General features: G+C 42.3%; 1 protein-coding gene across 1 annotated transcript; it reads left to right on the top strand.

Moving 5' to 3' along the window:
- The first annotated feature begins 735 nt into the window (after window positions 1-735).
- On the top strand, window positions 736-18,811 carry GLIPR1 (GLI pathogenesis related 1). Its single transcript, XM_084876320.1, has 6 exons — window positions 736-992; window positions 2,148-2,393; window positions 10,139-10,248; window positions 13,642-13,727; window positions 18,523-18,549; window positions 18,652-18,811. The coding sequence occupies exons 1-6, from the start codon at window positions 819-821 to the stop codon at window positions 18,798-18,800; spliced, it is 792 nt and encodes a 263-aa protein (XP_084732446.1). The 5' UTR covers window positions 736-818; the 3' UTR covers window positions 18,801-18,811.
- Window positions 18,812-19,058: the final 247 nt, after the last annotated feature.

Below are 19,058 nucleotides of genomic sequence, written 5' to 3'. Positions count from 1 at the left end.
CAAATGTCATAGTCTTTCTCCCTTTCTGGATTCTCTGTCCACTCTCACCCAGGCATCCTCATTCTCAATGGAATGGTTCACTAGAGCCTTTTGGAACCTAAATATTTTACTAGTAAAATATAATCAGAGAGAGATATATGGGGGTATAAAGAATTACACATCATTTCTCCCCAAGAAATAAGAGAGCTCATCATGCATTTAAAAGGACAAATCTAGGTCAAGTTATGAAGTTAACTAGATACTGCAAAAAAAAAAAAAATTGTTTTTTAAAAAATATTTCTTTAGAGAGAGAGAGAGGAAGGGAGAGGGAGAAGCATCCATCAGCCACCTCCTGCACGCCCCCTACTGGGGATCGAACCTGAAACCTTGGCATGTGCCTCCACCAGAAATTGAACTGGGGACCTTTTTCTTGGTGCAAGAAATGAGGTTCAACCTAATCAGCCACACTGGCCAGGGTCCCCCAGAAAAGTTTTTAAAAAGCATTTCTACAAGTAAGAGATATGTCTTTATTTAACCAGCAGAACCTCTGTAAAAACTGAAACTGTTATTTCTGGAGATTCCAGAGTTTCCTTTGGAACTATCCCCCAACTCAGACAAAAGTCTGACTCAGCCTCATAAAAATCTGTGTTGTAATAGTGCACTGAAAACCACTGAAAAGAGGGTTAAAAGCAGCACACCATATATGGAGAAGCCCGTATCTTCAAACTTGTCACTCGTGTTCTCTTTTCCTATTTCTCAAAGCTGAAGTGGGCTGTGTTTTGCAAAACCGAGACTCGCACAGGCAGAACCTGCGGTGGCTCCCCGCCAGATGCCCAAGCATGCGAGTCACCCTGGCTCTGACAGCCTGGACGGTTTCTGTGGTCTCCAGTTACTCGTATGCAGCGAGTGGTTTACCAGATATCGACAATGAGGCGTTTATCAAAGACTGTGTTCGCTTTCACAACAAGTTCCGATCAGAGGTGAAGCCGGAAGCCAGTGATATGCTGTACATGGTAAGGAAAATGCCAGTGTTTGTGGCGTCAGTCAGTCAAAACCAACTAATGTGTGCTGATTTGAGGAAGGGAAACCTTGATAATCCTGGACGCTGTCATTTGTGTTGTGTATGTGTTTTTGTGATGGGTGTGCTCGGTAAATTTACAGCCTGCGATCGAAACAAACCCGGTGCAGCAGGGCAAATATATGTTACTTCTCTTTGTGGTCCCTTCCTTCCCTCTCGGCATAGAGAGATTGCGCTTCTCTTTTTGTCTCTTGTTCCCTTTTCATTTCTGTGAGGGTTCTGTGTTTGGCTCTAAGTGTAATTGTCTGTGGCCAGCAGAGTACTGACTTTCCCATGGAGACAGCAAATGGAGATGGGGACCCATCAGGTTTTGATTCACTCGGGTTTGGGTGTGAATCTCAGTTCTGTGGCTTTGAGCTGTGTTTAGCCTTTCTGAGCTCCTTAAGGTGTCAAGTATTGTGGTTATTAATTTTTCTAAAAGCTGTAAAACAGCACACAATATTTTGTATCTACACATAGCTCTTGCTTTTAGGAAGTTCTCTTTATGCCACTTTGCTTTATGAAAAGGCCTTCATCCCTACCTGTTTTGTCCAACTTAAAGACATCTGAAGAGGGTCTTCTTTATGAAAAACAAGTGAAAGCAAAAGCAGTGTTCAGGGTTGGTTTCACAGCTTGCACCCTGGCAAGCTCCTTTCAAGAGTTACACTCAGCGTCACAGCGTCAAGGTTTGACCCGTGTCTGTGGGCATTTGTGCTTTATTTCCATTTATTTAATGCATCAGTAGCAAGACGTGTCCTAAGGCAATTGCTTTTTCGCTTTACCCCGATTTTGGCTAACCAAAGCGTTCATAGGTCTGCTCTACTTTCAGATAGCCAGGGAAACCTGTAACAGATCTTCCGCGAAGTGTTGGCCTGTGTCAATCACCCAGATTCTAAATTCCACGAAATTAGATGCTCGTGCTTTCTACTAGTCCTAGTTATTATTTGAAGATCATGCGTATATAAGAGGACCCTGTCCAGTGGTTCCTTCTCTATTCTTGTCATCACACCTCATTCCCCATTTAAATTCCCACTTTGCTCACTCCAGTTACATTGTTGCATATATAGGTTCCATTCTTGACCCTCTGGGTGTTTAATATTTATTCTTGCAGACCTGGGACCCAGCACTAGCCCGAATTGCAAAAGCATGGGCAAGAAAATGTCAGTTTTCACATAATGTACAGCTGAAGATGCCCCACTTGCTGCACCCAAATTTCACTACACTGGGAGAAAACATCTGGAGTGGCACTCAGTCCATCTTTTCTGTGTCTTCAGCCGTCACAAGCTGGTACAATGAAGTTGAATACTATAACTTCAAGACTCGGGAATGCAGCAGCGTCTGTGGCCATTACACTCAGGTAAGGATCTGCGCTGCATTCTCTCGAGACCATCTTTTCATGGGGGAGGACAAACCTGGAACCTACTGTTAAGAAAATATACAGGAAGCTAGTGTAGCTGTCAATATGACAGTCAGGATTACAGGTTTACTCTTAAAAATAAATAAGTGGAAGAGTCCAATAGCAGAGTTGGCGGTTAAGCAGTTCAGTTAAGTGGACACAGGTGACATATGAAGGCCCACCATGGCTTGGAATGATTTTGATAACAGCTCTCTTCCCATGGGGCTTTATTCCATTTGTAAGCAATCTCAGGGCCTTAAGAGTGGATGGTCAAGTACAAGTGCTCTATGAAAGGTGAGGCAGTTGTTTTGGAACTACAAAATTGGGAGAAATGAGCCTCTCAGGCAGAAGTATCAGTAAGAATTGATGCTTTCATATCCTCCAATTCTTTCAAATGTGGATCAAGACCTTATCAAGTGTCACAAAAGGAGAAAAAAAAAGTTACATCCCTTAGAGAGAGACCAACACGTAAACCAAAAGCCACAGTATAAACAATGCTGTGGCTTTTCTGCCCCCAAATCGATATTAGTCCCAAAGCAACATTCAGAGCCTCCCACTGAGATTTTGTTGTTGTTTGTTTTTCACTCAGTCTGGCTTTAGCTCCCTAACCCTAACTCAGGTTGGTAACTTTTGGGAAGAAGTTCCTAGGTAGCGTCTTCCGAAGTCTTCTCCATGGACTACTTTCTGGACTGGACATGGGTGTGAGTGTGTGTGTTTCTTTATTTTATTTTTCTATCATTATTTATCCCCTCTATGCACCTCTCCCCCTGTTACAATCACCACACTACTGTCCATGTTCACGAGTTCTCTCTCTTTTATGCTCAATCCCTTCATCCCCACCACACCCCACCCCATCCTACCTCACCTCACCCCTTCTCATCCCTCCCCACCCCACCCCACCCTACCCCACCTCACTATGAATGCCTGCTGGACACGTTTTGTTTACTTAAGTTTATTTCCTGGAAGTCCTTGTTAAACCAGGAACTAAAGGACTTTACATTGGACCGGAATGAATGAGCAAGCATGTGTTGAAATGAGGTATGGTGGGGAAAACATTCTTAACAAGAGTTTTTAAAGAACAAATGTTATTAGAAAAACTATTAATACAGTTCAGCTCTATAAAGCCTTTGACTTCACTGATACTGTTATAGGTAAAACAAAGTAAGCACAGTTACCGGTACAAAGAGGTTATGATTGTATGATGAGGACAGGTCAGATTTCAGTGAAATTTTCATACTGAAATCCAGGAGGGGCTATGAAGTTATCAGTAGCATTATGTCCATTTCTTGGAAAATAAGTAAGGTTCCCCTAAATTTATTCCATAAACCGTCAATTCTGGTTTATGTTTACAAATAAAATTAACTAGGGAATAAATTGTGTTGGGTTTCCACAAGTCCTAGAAGACAAGAAAGCTAAATCCAGATTGCCTACCCATGGCATTATGGTGTTTGTGCTTGTTTGTTTATTTGGTTATTCCTCACCTGAGGACATTTTTGCTATTGGTTTTTAGTGAAAGCGGAAGGGAGGGAGGGAGAGACTTCGATGAGAGAGCAATACCTCAATTGGTTGTGATAATGAAAAAACCATGGAAACCTGTAAAGAATTTTAGTGAGTTTATTTGAGCCAAACTGTCAATATGCCTGGAAGGAGAACCTCAATGGACTGAGATAATGCTCCAAAGAATGGCGGGTTACATTTCTATTTATACATTGCAATCAAAGGAGGGAAGTAGGTGGGTTACATGAAATTCATTGGTGACGGGTTAAGGAGGTGGGATAAAGCAAAGCAGCAGGAAACCCTGGGATTGGATAAAAAGTAAAATGATGGACCCTAACTTAGATGAGTGCAGGAATAATTGACATGATAAAGAAGGAATCTGAGGCATCTGTCCTGACGCCTACCACATTTGGTTGTGCCCCAGGGGCTCCGGAAAAAGGGAAGTTACAAGCTAACCAGACATCTCACAGATATGTTATCTTAGAGCAGGGGTCTTCAAACTACGGCCCCGAGAGCCACATGCGGCCCGCAGAGGAGTCTGATCCAGCCCGCCAGGTTTTTTGGGCAGTGAGCGCAGCCGAGGTGTTACAGTAGGAATTAGTAGTTCATATAGTCCGGCCCTCCAGCTCTCTGAGGGACCGTGATCTGGCCCCCACTTTAAAAAGTTTGAAGACCCCTGAAGGCAAAAAGGCCATGGGCTCAGTAAAGAAGATCTAAATTGACCTTTGTCAGGGAAAATATCATCCTAGGACATGACTACCTACTATAACCTGTTTGTAGTTAAAATATTTAATTTTCAAACCATCTTTTGTGGTTATTTTAGATCTCTGAGTTTGCAAGACTGCCACGCAGGTATCCCCTGAGCTTGTCAGGTTAGCATGTGGCTCCTTTTGTTCACAGTTGCCTCCCACATGCCCCCTGACCAGGGATAGGAACCAAGCCTACAACCCAGGTAAAGCCTTAGATAGGGAATCTAACCACTGAACAACACCAGCCAGGGTGCAAGATAGTGTTTAAATTTTCAGAAATAACTGTCAGTTTGAGGAGGCCAACTCTTCTTCAAGCAGCATTTAAGCTTCTACCCTACACCAGGTACTTTGTAAGGCACTGGTCATATGTCTTAGTACACATTCCTAAAAACAGAACTTGAGACAATAGCTTATGTGCTAACACTTTACGAGGGAGAAGTAGGAATGAGGAGTAAGCCAGGGAATGAAGGACTCAGCAGGAAATGGCCTTGACCCTTAGGAGTTGACCTTCTTTGAAGAGAGGCATATGTGTAAATGGACATGTAACCAACAGTGCGAAGCTGGTGCTATTTGGAGAAACTGACAGAGTGCCCTTGAGCAAAGAGGACAGAGCAACTTATCTGGCCAAAGGGAGGGGTGGAGACACAGGAGTTGTTCACACAGCAGGAAATGTATGAGTTGATTCTTGAAAACTGAGAGGAAAGGGAAGAGAACACCAGGCAATATTAAGAAGGTGTGGATGGTGTACAATCTGTACAAATGAGCCTGGCACTTCAAAAGAATGGCCAGTAGCTTAGCACACCAAATACGTAGAAATCAAATACGATACATTGGCAAAAGACTCTCAAACAATGCAAGTTAAGACACTCCATATCGATCATCCCAGAAAGCCAAAACTTGATTTTTTATTATAGAGACCTGAGATTTTAGAGATGGCCCACCCCAAATTAACTGAGCTTACTTGTAAATGTGTCCTTTACACCTAGGGGGAGAAAGAATGGCTAATATTTTGGACACACTAAAACCCACTCCATTGCATACAGGTATCAGAGCCCAAGCTCTGGGTTCGTGATCCTAACCTGTTCTCTATAAAAGACATCCTATCCCTCTTCAGAAGAGGGGCCCTCATTCTGGGGAGCATGTCCAGGAACTCCCTGGGTCTGGGAAGATGCACCACCAGCAATTATTCTTTTTTTAAAATATATTTTTATTGATTTCAGAAAGGAAGGGAGAGGGAGAGAGAGAGAAACATCAAAAATGAGAGAATCATTGATTGGCTGCCTCTTGCATGCCCTGCACTGAGGATCAAACTCGCAACCTGGGCCTGTGCCCTGACCAAGAATCAAACAGTGACCTCCTGGTTCATAGGTCAACACTCAACCACTGAGCCATGTCAGCCGGGCAGCAATTACTTTTTAAGTGAGCGTGGTGCTTAGTCCTCTATGTCTAAGATCTCACTCATTCAATTCTCACTACAAACTTATGAGAGAAACACTAATCTCCATATACACAGCCTCAGAAAGGTTAAGACATTGTTTTCCCAATGCCATTTGGACGGAAGAAGAGCTGGGATTCGAATGCCAGGTTGTAAAGATTGAAGAATACAACGTCTGTAAATTATCTAGTAAGGCACTAGTGTTTAGTATGCACTGAACAAGGATCGCATTTCTTCCATGAGCCGGTTTTCCAGCAATTATATTGGAAGAAGGCTCAGCTTGCATAAAACCTCGCTGGGAGAGTAAAAACTACTCAGTTGCCACTTTAAATTCATTCCTGGAACGACCTCAAGTGGGTATTATAACCTCCCATTTATTGTCATCTTCTATTAATAGAAAGCAAGCTATTTTCAGATCTGGGCTTGTGGAGGGTGGTTGTGTAAAGACAATGGATCCAGATCCATTATTACCTCACAAAGGTATGACACTTCTTAAAATGCTAACATGTTAGCTGTCTTCATGAAAGATGACTTGTCTTGTGGAATAATTTTGGTATAGTAACATGGCAGAATATTTACATTATATCTTTTATTCCCCACAGTTCAGCTTTGTAAAGGCTGAAAATAGTTTTACTTCTGTATCTGGGCGGGGCAGCAGCTTAGGTTTGACAGTGTTGAGGATGCCCTCTATTGGTCTCATTTTTGTGTTTAAATCCTCCTCCACCCCATCCCAACCTTCTAGAAATTTTTGTTATTTTTTATTCTCACAGAAACAAAGGAACTTTGACATGTTTCCCAGTGTTTCTAGCTGGCTTTTTATATGTTACAAGGTTACCATACCCCTGGTATGAGCCAGACGGACTCATACTGAGAATTGAAAGAGTGGAAAGGGGTTGTTAGCCAGACGGGAGAGACATGCCTGCCCCCACTTAGTTCCCCAAAGAAACACCAAAGATGAGAGAATCATTGATTGGCTGCCTCTTGCATGCCCCACACTGAGGATCAAACTCACAACCTGAGCTTGTGCCCTGACCACGAATCAAACAGTGACTTCCTGGTTCATAGGTCAACACTCAACCACTGAGCCATGTCAGCCGGGCAGCAATTATTTTTTAAGTGAGTATGGTGCTTAGTTCTCTATGTCTAAGATCTCACTCATTCAATTCTTACTACAAACTTATGAGAGAAACACTAATCTCCATATATGAATACACAGCCTCAGAAAAGGTTAAGACATTGTTTTCCCAATGCCATTCAGTCAGAAAAAGAGCTGATCAGGCTGGCAGGGGGGACAGTTAGGAGGAATCAGGCAGGCAGGCAGGTGAGCAGTTAGGAGCCAGCTGTCCTGGATTGTGAAAGGGATGTCCTGGATTGAAGAGGGTGCAGGCTGGGCTGAGGGGATTCCCCCCCCCATGCATGAATTTTGTGCACTGGGCCTCTAGTTGATGTATAAAACCCACAAGATCATATCAATAGATGCAGAAAAAGCACTTGATAAAATCCAGCACCACTTTTTCTTTTTCAAACTAGAAGAGATTTTTAAACATTTATTTGGAAAATCACAAAGGTAGAAATTATTTGTAGAAGAAATGAGCTTAAGAAACAAGTTATAGAAGTAAAGGAAGTCCCTATGAGCCTCCTACTCCACCGCTGTGCCTTTGAGAAGCTCAGACTCCATTCTCAGCTCCCCTCTTCTCTCACCTTATACTTGCTCCCCAGGGAGTGGTTTTTATTAACTGATTTTTTCACCCAAACTTGATTTTTTTTCTGCAGCCTCAATGGCCTTGTCTTTCTCACGTTGGGTTCACAGGGATGCTGTCCTCTGCTGGAAGATTTCTCTGGGCTCTCTCAGACCTATTTTCTCCAGATTCAGTTTCAGCCCCACCTCACTAACGAAGTGGGGAGGGGGAGAGAGAGACAGGAGGGGGAAAGGGCCTCATGCTATATACCCCCGGAGCACCCTCTGCTTCCCCTGCATAGTGTGAAACCCTATGTGATGACAGCTTTCCTGGGCATTTTGTGAAGGCACCTACTGGCTCCAGCCCATTCACCTTTGCACCCCCCATATTCAGCACAGTTTTTGTCACAGAGTTGCGAAAATTTTTGAGCAAAAATAATTAAAAATGCAATATGGTATATCTGTAAAAAAAAAAAAAATTACTTTTAATGGCTGGCTTGGCTTCAGATACCTATTTTCTTTAGGTTCTGGGACACCAAACACTATGGTAAGATAAGCTATGAAATTTGTGGGACGCAGTACAAAATGAAACTGTAGAGTCCCTTGTTCAAAAATAAGGAGGAAATACAACTAAAGGTACTAAAACGTGTGACAGCATTCAATTAAACCAAGTATGCAGCTCTCTAATCACAGGGCCCCTCCTCCCCCTGAAGCTGGCTCTGTTTGTTCTTGGTTTCCCTGTGTTATTGACCTCTCCTTTCAGTCTCCTGGCTGGCGGTTGTTCTTGATCCCAGCTCTCACTTGTTTTTCTATTATCTCGGTCTATGGGGTCTGATCCAGTTACATGTCTTTCAGATTTTCATCTCTGTGCTGCACATGGTTCTATCCAGCAGCCGACTCAGTGTGCACTCAGATATTTGATAGGCATCTGAAAACTCCCATGACATGGACAGAACCCCACTCGTGCAACCAACCACCCATCCTCCTCCTTGGTGATTCTCCCCATCTCAGTAAATGCTGCTCAGGCCTAAAACATTAACTTTATTTGTATCTTTTCCTCTTAACCCCACACTCAAAGCTGAAGAGGGCCCCCTGGGAAGGCACATGGGCATTCTTTAATTATTGTCAGCTGAACCCAGGGGTGTCAGCAAAGCCACACCCTGGGAACACTCCTTGCCAAAAGGGCAAGGGTGTTGTCAGCTGGACCTTCATTTCAGCCCATGGTGTGGGGAAGTGGGTTTTGATATCTAAATCCAGCCTAGCACCTGGAATGCTCAGGGCCTACTCAAGAATGCAAATAATCTCCTTTGTCTTGATCTTTTGGTGAAACGTCCTGGTATTTGGGGGTGTAAACTAAACACGCTGTATCAGCTCTGGGTCACTGTCTCTCCATAGGAAGAGGGCAGCAGTCCACCCGGCCCCAGCTTTTCTATCTGTGTCTTGTTTCTTTCTTTTATTTCTCAGTCCCCAGCCACCTCTACTCAGGAATTGGACCCTCCCTCAAGCCACGCTGGATATGGAAAAAAGAGAAAATAGTTACACAAAGCAAAAGGGAATCCTATCAGCTTTACATCTAACTGGAACCATGAGTCTGATCAGTTCTCAAGAACTCCACTCCACCATCCAAGTGTGACCTTCTCTTTTCTGTACCACCGAGATAGCCTCCCACATTTCCATCCTCTTACTTCCCTCGGTCTTCTCAGTCCATTTACTCAGAACAACCAGAGGGATCTTTCCAGGACATGAAAAAGGCCCATGACTCACATACATACAAGACTCCCCGTGACCTGCTCTTCTGCCTCTGCCCTCATTGCCTCTGAATCTCCTGCCCCCTCTCCCCCACCTGTTCTCCCAGCTGTTCTCCTCTCCCAGACACTCTCCTCTCAGGGCCCTCGCCCTGCGTGCTCCTCCTACACAGGGCCTCTTCCTCCTCACACAGATGGCCTGCATGGTCCTCCTCAGTGCTGCCTCCTCCTCCTCGGGTCTCAGCTGGAATGCCACCTCCCAGAGACATTGCCCTGAACACCCAAGTTAAAGCAGCCTCCTCCTCCCCTCTGTCACTCCCTATCCTGTGACCCTGCTTTATTTCTTCATTACACCAACTGTCAAAAATGATCTTTTTTATTCTTTATATATTTCACACACAGCCCCCCCCCGCCGCCAATAATAGTAATTTACAATTTTTGTTTCCACCTGAGTTCTGAGCACCTAAAACTTCCCTGATGGTATAAGTGTTCTACCTCACTAGAGTAACTATACCTCACCATGTTTATGAAGGCCTAATCACAATCAAATGTTTACTTTTTATCTCTCTCTCTCTCTCTCTCTCTCTCTCTCTCTCTCTCAGGTTGTTTGGGCAGATAGCTACAAAGTTGGATGTGCAGTACAATTCTGTCCTCAAGTTGCCGGCTTGAAGTTTACTGATGTTGCACATTTTATATGCAACTACGGACCAGCGTAAGTGCTCAAATCAACCTCTTTCTAAAAAACAAACAAACAAACAAAAACATTATTTCTATTTTACAAGTATTTATTCTCACTTTAAAAAATTGAAATAAAGTGTATAGAAGAATAGTAATAATAGCCTTAATTCCTCTCCCTAGAGACCTACTCCATTAACATTCTGGTACATTTCTCTATGTGTGTGTGAGGTGTGTATACACCCTTTATAAATACTACATAAATACGTATGTACATTTTTAACAGTAGCAAGACTAAAATGTTTTCAGGGACACAGGTTGGATATGATAATAACACCACAAAATAAGAGGATTGGTGTTACTTTATATTTATTGGTTTATTTAAAACTTGGAAATTTTGCACAATTGTTAAAATAAAAATAACTCTGATTTGAATTTCTCAATGGACATAAGGCGCAGGAAACTGACCACCAAGGCATTTAAAGTAAAGTTTATTCCCCAGTAATGAGTGGGACTCATTATGGAGGTAGAGAAATCAGAATTGAAGGAGTGGGAAGGGGAGATGGACCCAGCCGGGCTGCTGCCTGGACATGGAGGACAAGCAGCCCCTGGCTGGTCTGGGGGTCTTTTTAAGGGGGAGGAACAGGAGAGGGTTTGACCCAGGGCAGAATAGGAAGGGGTGGACTCCCGGACACTTTGGCACGCACTGCTTGGTGGCTCAATGTCTTGGGGATGTCTCTGTGACAGATGCTAGTAATGTCATAACTCCGCCCACCAGTTGGGAGGAGGGAGAACCTTATACATAACTTATTTCACTTATTTTTGACAATTCTTCTTTTAAATAATTACAATTTGTCTCCTTTTAGAAAACGGGAAGTCACATGACCTCTCCCCCAACTTCCTTTAAAGTTTAGGTATGCCTGCTTATGCGTCATACACATATCTAGGAAACTGAGATCATGGAAATACATGTTTTCTATTTTTTTACTTAAAGTTAAACCATGACCATGTCCCAGGTCAATATGCTTGTACTCTGCTCCTCATGCTCTGAGCACTGCTCCATAAGTAATGTAATTTTCACAGACTGTGAGACAGCTTGTTACTGCCCTCTTTGCAGATAAGAAAACTGAGGCACCGAAGGGTGAACCGCCTGCCGAGGTCCCTCAGTTAGGGAGTGTTGGAGCCAGGCTCTGCCCTGGCTGTCTGGCTCCGGAGTCCCTGCTCTGCATGGCACACCTGTCCTCCAGCTTCGAGTTACACCCTCACCTCCTTCCAATTGCTCTGGACAGTTTTGACCCCTCTCCTCCTGGCAGTTTCAGGTCTCTCTCATCTGTATTATCCCAAACTCAGACACAACACTCTCCTTCATTCCCCTGGGCCGCACTGAGTAAGGCTATGCTGGGTAACCAAGAGAATATAATACAGTAGAAGACATGACAATGTGGACTCTCAAACAGTACAGTACCCAGTATACCTTAGCCACCACTGCTTAGGGGACCCTTATCATGTTAATCTTGTTCTTTTGCAGAGCCCCAGGGCCCTAATCCTGTATCTCTCAGGCTACCAAGGGAAACCCTAAAACTTCTGCTTCTTTATTGGGCAGAGTACTGTAGGTCACTTTGTCTTAATCTCTGACCACCAAGGCATTTCCAGGCCTTGCCAGCAGCCGTTCCTCCCAAGATGAATTCTGCTATTTCCCTAGGATAGCAACTGCCTCGATTTTAGCTTATTTCTGAAGCAGCTATTTCCCCCTCTTCGTTATTATTGTGTAATGCACAATTAGACACAAAATGAAGTACCATAAATGATCTTATTAAGAACGTAACCACTCAATGAGTATTGTGTTAACAATGAAAGGTATTCTGATGAATAATGTCCATTTTGGACATCTTTTATAGTTGTTATCAGAATCTCTAATACATTCCTTTGATTAATTTCCATGGCATAGAGTAAACATGAGGGTAAATTTAACTTCCAAAACAACCTAAATTAGTGTGGAGCCAATGTTAGAACATACATTTTTGGTGGGAAATGAGATGCTAATGTGTTTCTAAAGGAGGGGTTAACTTCAGAGGTAAAAGTATAATATTAGGGGAGAGAAGTCCCTGAACTTGGATTAGAAAAGTAACATCTTTATTTCCACTAACCTCTACTGAAAGTAACATTTCATTATGAATGAAGAGAACCCTCCTTCAGCAATACACTGTGCATTCATATTGGCACTATTATATCTTTGTAAATAACACAGATATTTTCATATCACATTCTGGGTGCTGTAGATCATCTCAAAATAGTTTTTATCCATCACTGCTTTGAAATTAATATAACTATTAAACCCCTTGCTTGATTGTATCTAATATTTAATAGGGAAGTACATAATACTATATCACAAATATTTTTACCCTTTTAACAACTTTCAATTTAATTGTTTTCCTTTATACTAGTAGTCCTATAACATTTACTTTATACATTAAAAAAACAAAACAAACAAAAAAAAAAAACCAAAAAACTATTTTCAGAGAGTCCCCATCAGGCAACCAAAAGGTCCCAGGCATAAAAAGAACTTTTTTCTAAAAGCAGAGTCCAAAAAGGACTAGTGTACCTGCAAGTTCACTGAAATAAATGCAGAGCTCCGCACTGCTACTCTGCAGATCTTCACGGGGATAGAAAATGTTTGGAGAGTCTCTCACTTTCCAGTCTGTGGCCTTGATCAATTACTTGTACTCTGTGCCTCAGCCTCTAGCTATAGAATGGGGATAAATAAATAACTGTACCTTCATCACAGGGCTGAGGTTAATTCATTAGGACTTAGAACAGTGCCTAGCACATAAGGAAGACTCAGTAATTATTATCTATTATTCCTCTCACAGCTTTTATGGAAACACAAACTGCACTGTGGAAATTCCCCAAGTCTTGTTTTCTTTGGTTAGGTGCTTATCCAGCCAAATGGCTCTCATCCAATAACACCAGGGAGGCTTGTGAATGGAGGAGTCAATGTGGGTCACGCCACCCTTTCTAAGATGGACAGTTGCTTGGATGACAACGATCACATGGGCCAGGCAGGCAAAGGGAGCACTGCCTGGAGCCAGAGTGACCTGGGCTTCGTTCTGACTCTGACACATATTGAGTTACACACACACACACACACACACACACACACACACACACAGAGTGATTTCTTCCTCCCTGAGTTGTCTTAAGAACTAAATGATGAAGACCAAGACATAGGTTCACAGACACAGGCACACAGAATAAACCCTAAATATGAACAGGCTTCCATTTCTGCTTTCCTCTCTCCACTTCTCTTACCAACCCTCTGAATCTGGACTTCCATCCTATGGGTTTAGTCAAGGATTCATAGTAAATTATAATTGTATTATAACAACAACAACAAACCTCTCCTAATAGACAGTTTTCTTCTCCTTTATAGAGGAAATTACCCCACTTGGCCGTATAAAAAAGGATCCACTTGCAGTGCTTGCCCCCCAAATGACAATTGTTTGGACAATCTGTGCGGTGAGTAAAAGAAACAAGCTACCCATAATACAATGCGTTTAAACAATTGTAACTTTCTACAGTTAAGAATGCAAACCTTTGTTTTATCCTAATAGCTATTTTCAGGAATAGTTATTAGGTTGAAATCAAACCAATGGCTTATTATTGTCCTAGGACTGTATGTTTAATATAAATTTAAAGAAGCAATTAGTATCCTTTTTATTTAGCTTTAATCAGTACAACACAAAAATGACTATGGTGTTTGACTATAGACCCAAAATTTGCTAATTTCAACAAGATCAAAAATTTGTATAATGAAGCTATCCAAATGAACAGTATTGTGAATTTTGTGATACTACTTGTCCAAGGCACTCAAGGCTGCATTTTCATCTGTATTTAGAATAAATGAAAGAAGCTGTAATGGGACACTTCTTAAATTAGCAAAATAATATTTTAATGAGGATGGTGCAGAAAGCCACTGAAGGTAACTTCAAGGATGTTTTAATAAACATCCTAGCAAAATTCTGCTTTGTAATTTTGAAATAATAATCCATAACTGGCCAAGTTTATTAATAAGTTCCTCTTCCAGACACAGTTCTTTTCATCTCAGTATATTTTTAAATTTTTTCTATGATATGAAGAAAATTCAGTTAAGCTGTTGAAGTTGTGCAAATCCTTTTATGTAGTACTTTAGTATTCACAACTGCAACCCACTGAACTCCCAGAGCTCCAGGTCAGGGTGGGGTTCTTATATTAGAGGCAGGACAGAGTGGACCGAGTTTAACTGCATAAATTTTGGTTGGCAAAAGCATTCCACATGTTTTCTAAGGCCCCTTCCAGGTCTAAAATTACAAAATTATTTTAAATGCCCGTTCCCTTTCTCCTGATGTAAAAAGTTAACTCTCCTCTTCCCTCCAAGAACAATAACACTTTATTGACCAGGTTTCTGAGCCAGTCCTTTCTCTCCCAGTTCAAGCATTCTTTATTTTATTCACATCAGTTTTGTTAGGAGAACTTGGCAGGGTGTAGTCCAAGTGCAACAAACCTCTTCTCAGAGTATCAATATATTTACTGAATCTCCCCTTTCATGTTGTTACAACACTACAAAGCAAGTTCCTATGTTTTATAGCACAGGAGTTAAAACCTATGTTTTAGAAACAATATGCCCAGGCTTCCAGACAGGATGGTGGCATAGGTAAACGCTGTATTCACTTCCTCCCACAACCACATCAAAATTACAACTAAACTATAGAACCAAATGTTGAAAACTGTGTGAAGTCTAGCTGGACAAACTTATATATAATTGAAACTTATTCAGTACTAGAGGCCTGGTGCACAATATTCATGCACTGGGGGTGGGGGGGTGTCCCTCAAGCCCAGCCTGCACCCTCTTCAATCTGGTACCCCTCAGGGGATGTCCAACTGCCGGTTTAGGCCCGATCTCTGTGGGATCAGGCCTAAACCAGCAGTCGGACATCACTCTCACCTGGGACCAGGAACACTGCTCCTAACCACTTCCCTGTTTGCCTGCCTGATTGCCCCTAACTGCTTCTGCTTGCCAGCCTGATCACCCCCGTAACCGCTCCCCTGCCAGCCTGTTGACACCTAACTGCTCCCCTGCCAGCCCAATCACCTCCAACTGCCCTCCCCTGCCAACCTGATGCCCCTCCCAACTGCCCTCCCCTGCAAGCCTGGTTGCCTCCAACTGCCCTCCCCTGCCAGCCATCTTGTGACGACTTGGGGGTGGCCATCTTATGAGAAAGTGGGGGTGGCCATTTTGTGATGACATGGGGTGGACATCTTTGTGAGGGTGTGAGGGTCAATTTGCACATTACCTCTTTATTATATAGGATAATGAATAATTTACAGAGCCACGTTGAGACTAGAAGGGGAGGAGACAGGGAACTGCGTTGTGTGGGGTTAAAAATCGGGAGGGATATTTTGGCTGCAGAGGTCCCCCTGAGGAGCCTGGGTCCCAGCCCTACACCTGGCTCCCCAGCACTGGAACCCTGAGGTCACAACTTCTGGCTGTGAACCAGTGGGGGTTATGGATGAATGAGATGAGAGCTGCTGGAATCCCAGCTGTTCCTCTAAAAGGGACTGTATGAACTTACATGGACTCATTCCTTCTAACATCCAGCCCTAGAGAGCAGCTCAAAAGGTGCCAGAAACATACAGGGGGGAATGAATTATCTGGCTTCAAAGTGAGGGCTGGAGGGCAGCCTGCTCCCAGAGAGAAGGGCTGGCAGAGCCATTGCTCCCTTATTGAGCCCTCCCCCCGCAGGCCCGGGCAGGCACCCTATCTGAGTTTCCACCAACCTGGCTCACACAACTCTCCCTGCCCTGGTGGTTCCCTCAGACTCTGACCCACCCAACTTTTGGACCCACCCAAGCCGCCTCCAGTAGCTTTTCCACACAAATGGCCTCTCTTGGCTCATGCTGTGGACTTTCCTAAAATCTCTCAAAGGGTCACAAACCCAAACAAGCAACATCAGGCCTCAGGTGCCCCATACCTCTTGCTAAGTGGCCTCAGGCCCAACACTAGTGGCAGGTAGACTTGGTTAGAAGGTTAGCCTCTCCCAGGAGCCTCCAAGCCCAGCACAAGTGGCAAAAAATTTTGTACTTCATCCCAGGAGGCCCTGAGCAGGATACAGACATTCGTTAATCCTGGCCTGCACCTCCCAGGAGGCCCCCAAGTCAACATACCTGGAGGCCAGCTTCGGGCCACACCAGAGCACCACCCCACAAACAACACAAAGGACAGACTCACCGGACAAAGGACAAAGCACAGAGCCCTGCTAAAGCAAATCCTGCTTTGTAGGGTCAGTCCCTACACAAAAGCTCAACTGTGGTCATACAGTTCTCATAACTAATCAGCATGAGGGTCAGTCTTTCCCACAGATGTGCCAACAGCAATCAAGATTCACCCGCAACAGGAGGGCGCACACAACCCACACAAGGGACATACCCAGAGCACCCAACTCAGAAGACCAAGGAGAGTGCAACACTGGACCCCTCAGGACACCTACACACATAGGCCATTCTACCAAGACTGAGAGAAGTAGCAGCTCTACCTAATATATAGAAGCAAACACAGGGAGGCAGCCAAAATAAGGAGACAGATACATGTCCAAAATGAAAGTTATCTGGACCTATTTCCTCAATAACGTATTGATGACATTATAATTCAAAGAAAACACACACACACATTGTATATATTTAGAACAAGGTCTTGTCATACAGTAGCACTCAATAAATACTTTCTATTATCCCCAAATTTCTCTTCTCTGCAATTCCAAATCTTGAATTTACTCTTGGTGTTTACTCTTATTATGTCCAAATTTTTAGGTGATATTTTTATGCCCATGATCAATCCTCTTAAAATCAATGATTCAAACTGAGTCTCTAAATATTTTAAATTAGAATAATTTAATTGTTGCCATTAGTTAGTTTTCTGTCTTTCCCACTCTAAATTCCAAACAGGGAGGAATTATGCCTATTTAATTCACCTTTGTAGCCAAGGTACCTGCTCTGGCTGGCAAGTAAGCATTTATAGGGAGTCGTGTTTCTTAAAAAACAAAAAAACTTCCTTTAAAAATCTAACTAATTAGTAACACAATTATAACAAGAAAAAAATTGCTAGTTTTAGCTTTTGATATTGGAGATCCAGCTTGAAATGGTCTCTCATCTTGTGGAATGAAATTCAGAAAACTGAGGCTGTAGCCCAATAATAAAATGACCCTAAGGTCTTAAGAGAAATGAAAGGAAAAGACAAACTAACTTCATGAGGGGTAAGAGTTTGAATAAAGTATTTTATTTAACAGATTCCTTCTCTGACAAATTATAGGAAATGCTCGGGGGAAAAATCCTTTGTGGTCTTCTAGATACTGTGGATAGGCTCCATAAATACCCAGAAGCCAAATCAGGATGGTTTTGCAAAATGTGCTGGGTATACTGGATGGAACACGAGGTGACTTTAGCTAGCACATCGTTACATTTATCTTAATATTCAAGTTGAGTAGTTAACATTTAAAAAATATATATGCAGACAAAAATGTAAGTAGCACATCACATTATTGATTTCATGGATATAACTGCCAAGAAAAGTTAGAGCAGCAGCTTCAGAGTAACTGAACATAGAAGCCCAGGTGTGATGGTCAGGGTGCCCAGAGGCCTGCTCCTTTTCGGTTCCACCACAGGAATCCAATAGCAGCTGGAGTAGGACTGGTGTCAAAATGGGTCCTGACTATAAATGGCTAAGGCAAATGCTAAGTTTTCTTCCTAGTGCTCCAATGTCAAATTCTGAATAAAAGCTCAGTGAAGGGAGAGGAGTAATTACGACTATGGTTGCCAAATGCCCCTATTTATAATTTACCGACATACTGAAATGGATGAGAGAGGCCACTGTCTCTCTTTTACTGACTGATAAACAGTATCATTCTTCTAAGGAAGAAACTAATTTTCAGGAAAATATTTTAATAAATTGCTCACACTCAATATTACTAATATTTTTTATTTTAAAAATTTAATGTTTTAATTTTTATTTTAATTGGATTCATTACCTGTTAAATATGGTATGTAAAAAGATTTTCCATTTATAGTAGCGATACATAAAAAATTTAGTTTATATGAAAGTTGGTTTAAAAATATTAAGTGAGTACAGTTAGTACATTAAAAATCTAAAAAGTAATCTTTGAAAATCACTGCAATAAAGCCAAAGCAACAGTTAATGGTTATAATTAGAAACTTGGCTTTTAAAAATAAAAGCCTCCCCAGTACCTACTCTTTTAATTTTTTTCTTCTTCTGATTTTACAGCTAACCCACAGAGAGACAAACTCACACGTAAGTATATAAATCTTAATTGTTTCATTAAGGTCTTTGTGGATTATGTTACTGCATTATGAAAAACAATGTTTAAGAGGATATTTTCTGTTTGTTTCACAGGTTACTACTCTATTGTGTATCCAGACCGGCCGTTATATTTACGTAATAGATACCTATCTCTCTTTTTCATTGTTAGTCCACTAATACTAATCCTTGCTGCTGTTATTACCATCTTGGTCAAGTACAAACATTTAGTTCTTTTGAACTAATTCAATCCGGGGGGAAAAAATAGTTTATAGACTTGCCCGGCCAGTATTGCTCAGAGGTTGAGCATCGACCTATGAACCAGGAGGTCACTGTTTGATTTCTGGTCAGTCCATGCCTGGGGTTTTAAGCTCAATCCCCAGGATATCAATGTTTCTCTCTGTCTTTCCCTCTCTTTCACTCTCCCTAAAAATCAATGGAAAAATATACTCAGGTGAGGATTAAAAAAAAGAATTACTTCCAAAATCATGCTAGACAAAGCC

This window comes from Pipistrellus hanaki (assembly GCF_964339955.1).
Source record: "Pipistrellus hanaki genome assembly, chromosome: 3".
Taxonomy (NCBI): Eukaryota; Metazoa; Chordata; class Mammalia; order Chiroptera; family Vespertilionidae; genus Pipistrellus; species Pipistrellus hanaki.
The sequence above is the reverse complement of the archived record's forward strand: the minus strand, read 5'-3'. Positions and strand labels throughout refer to the sequence as shown.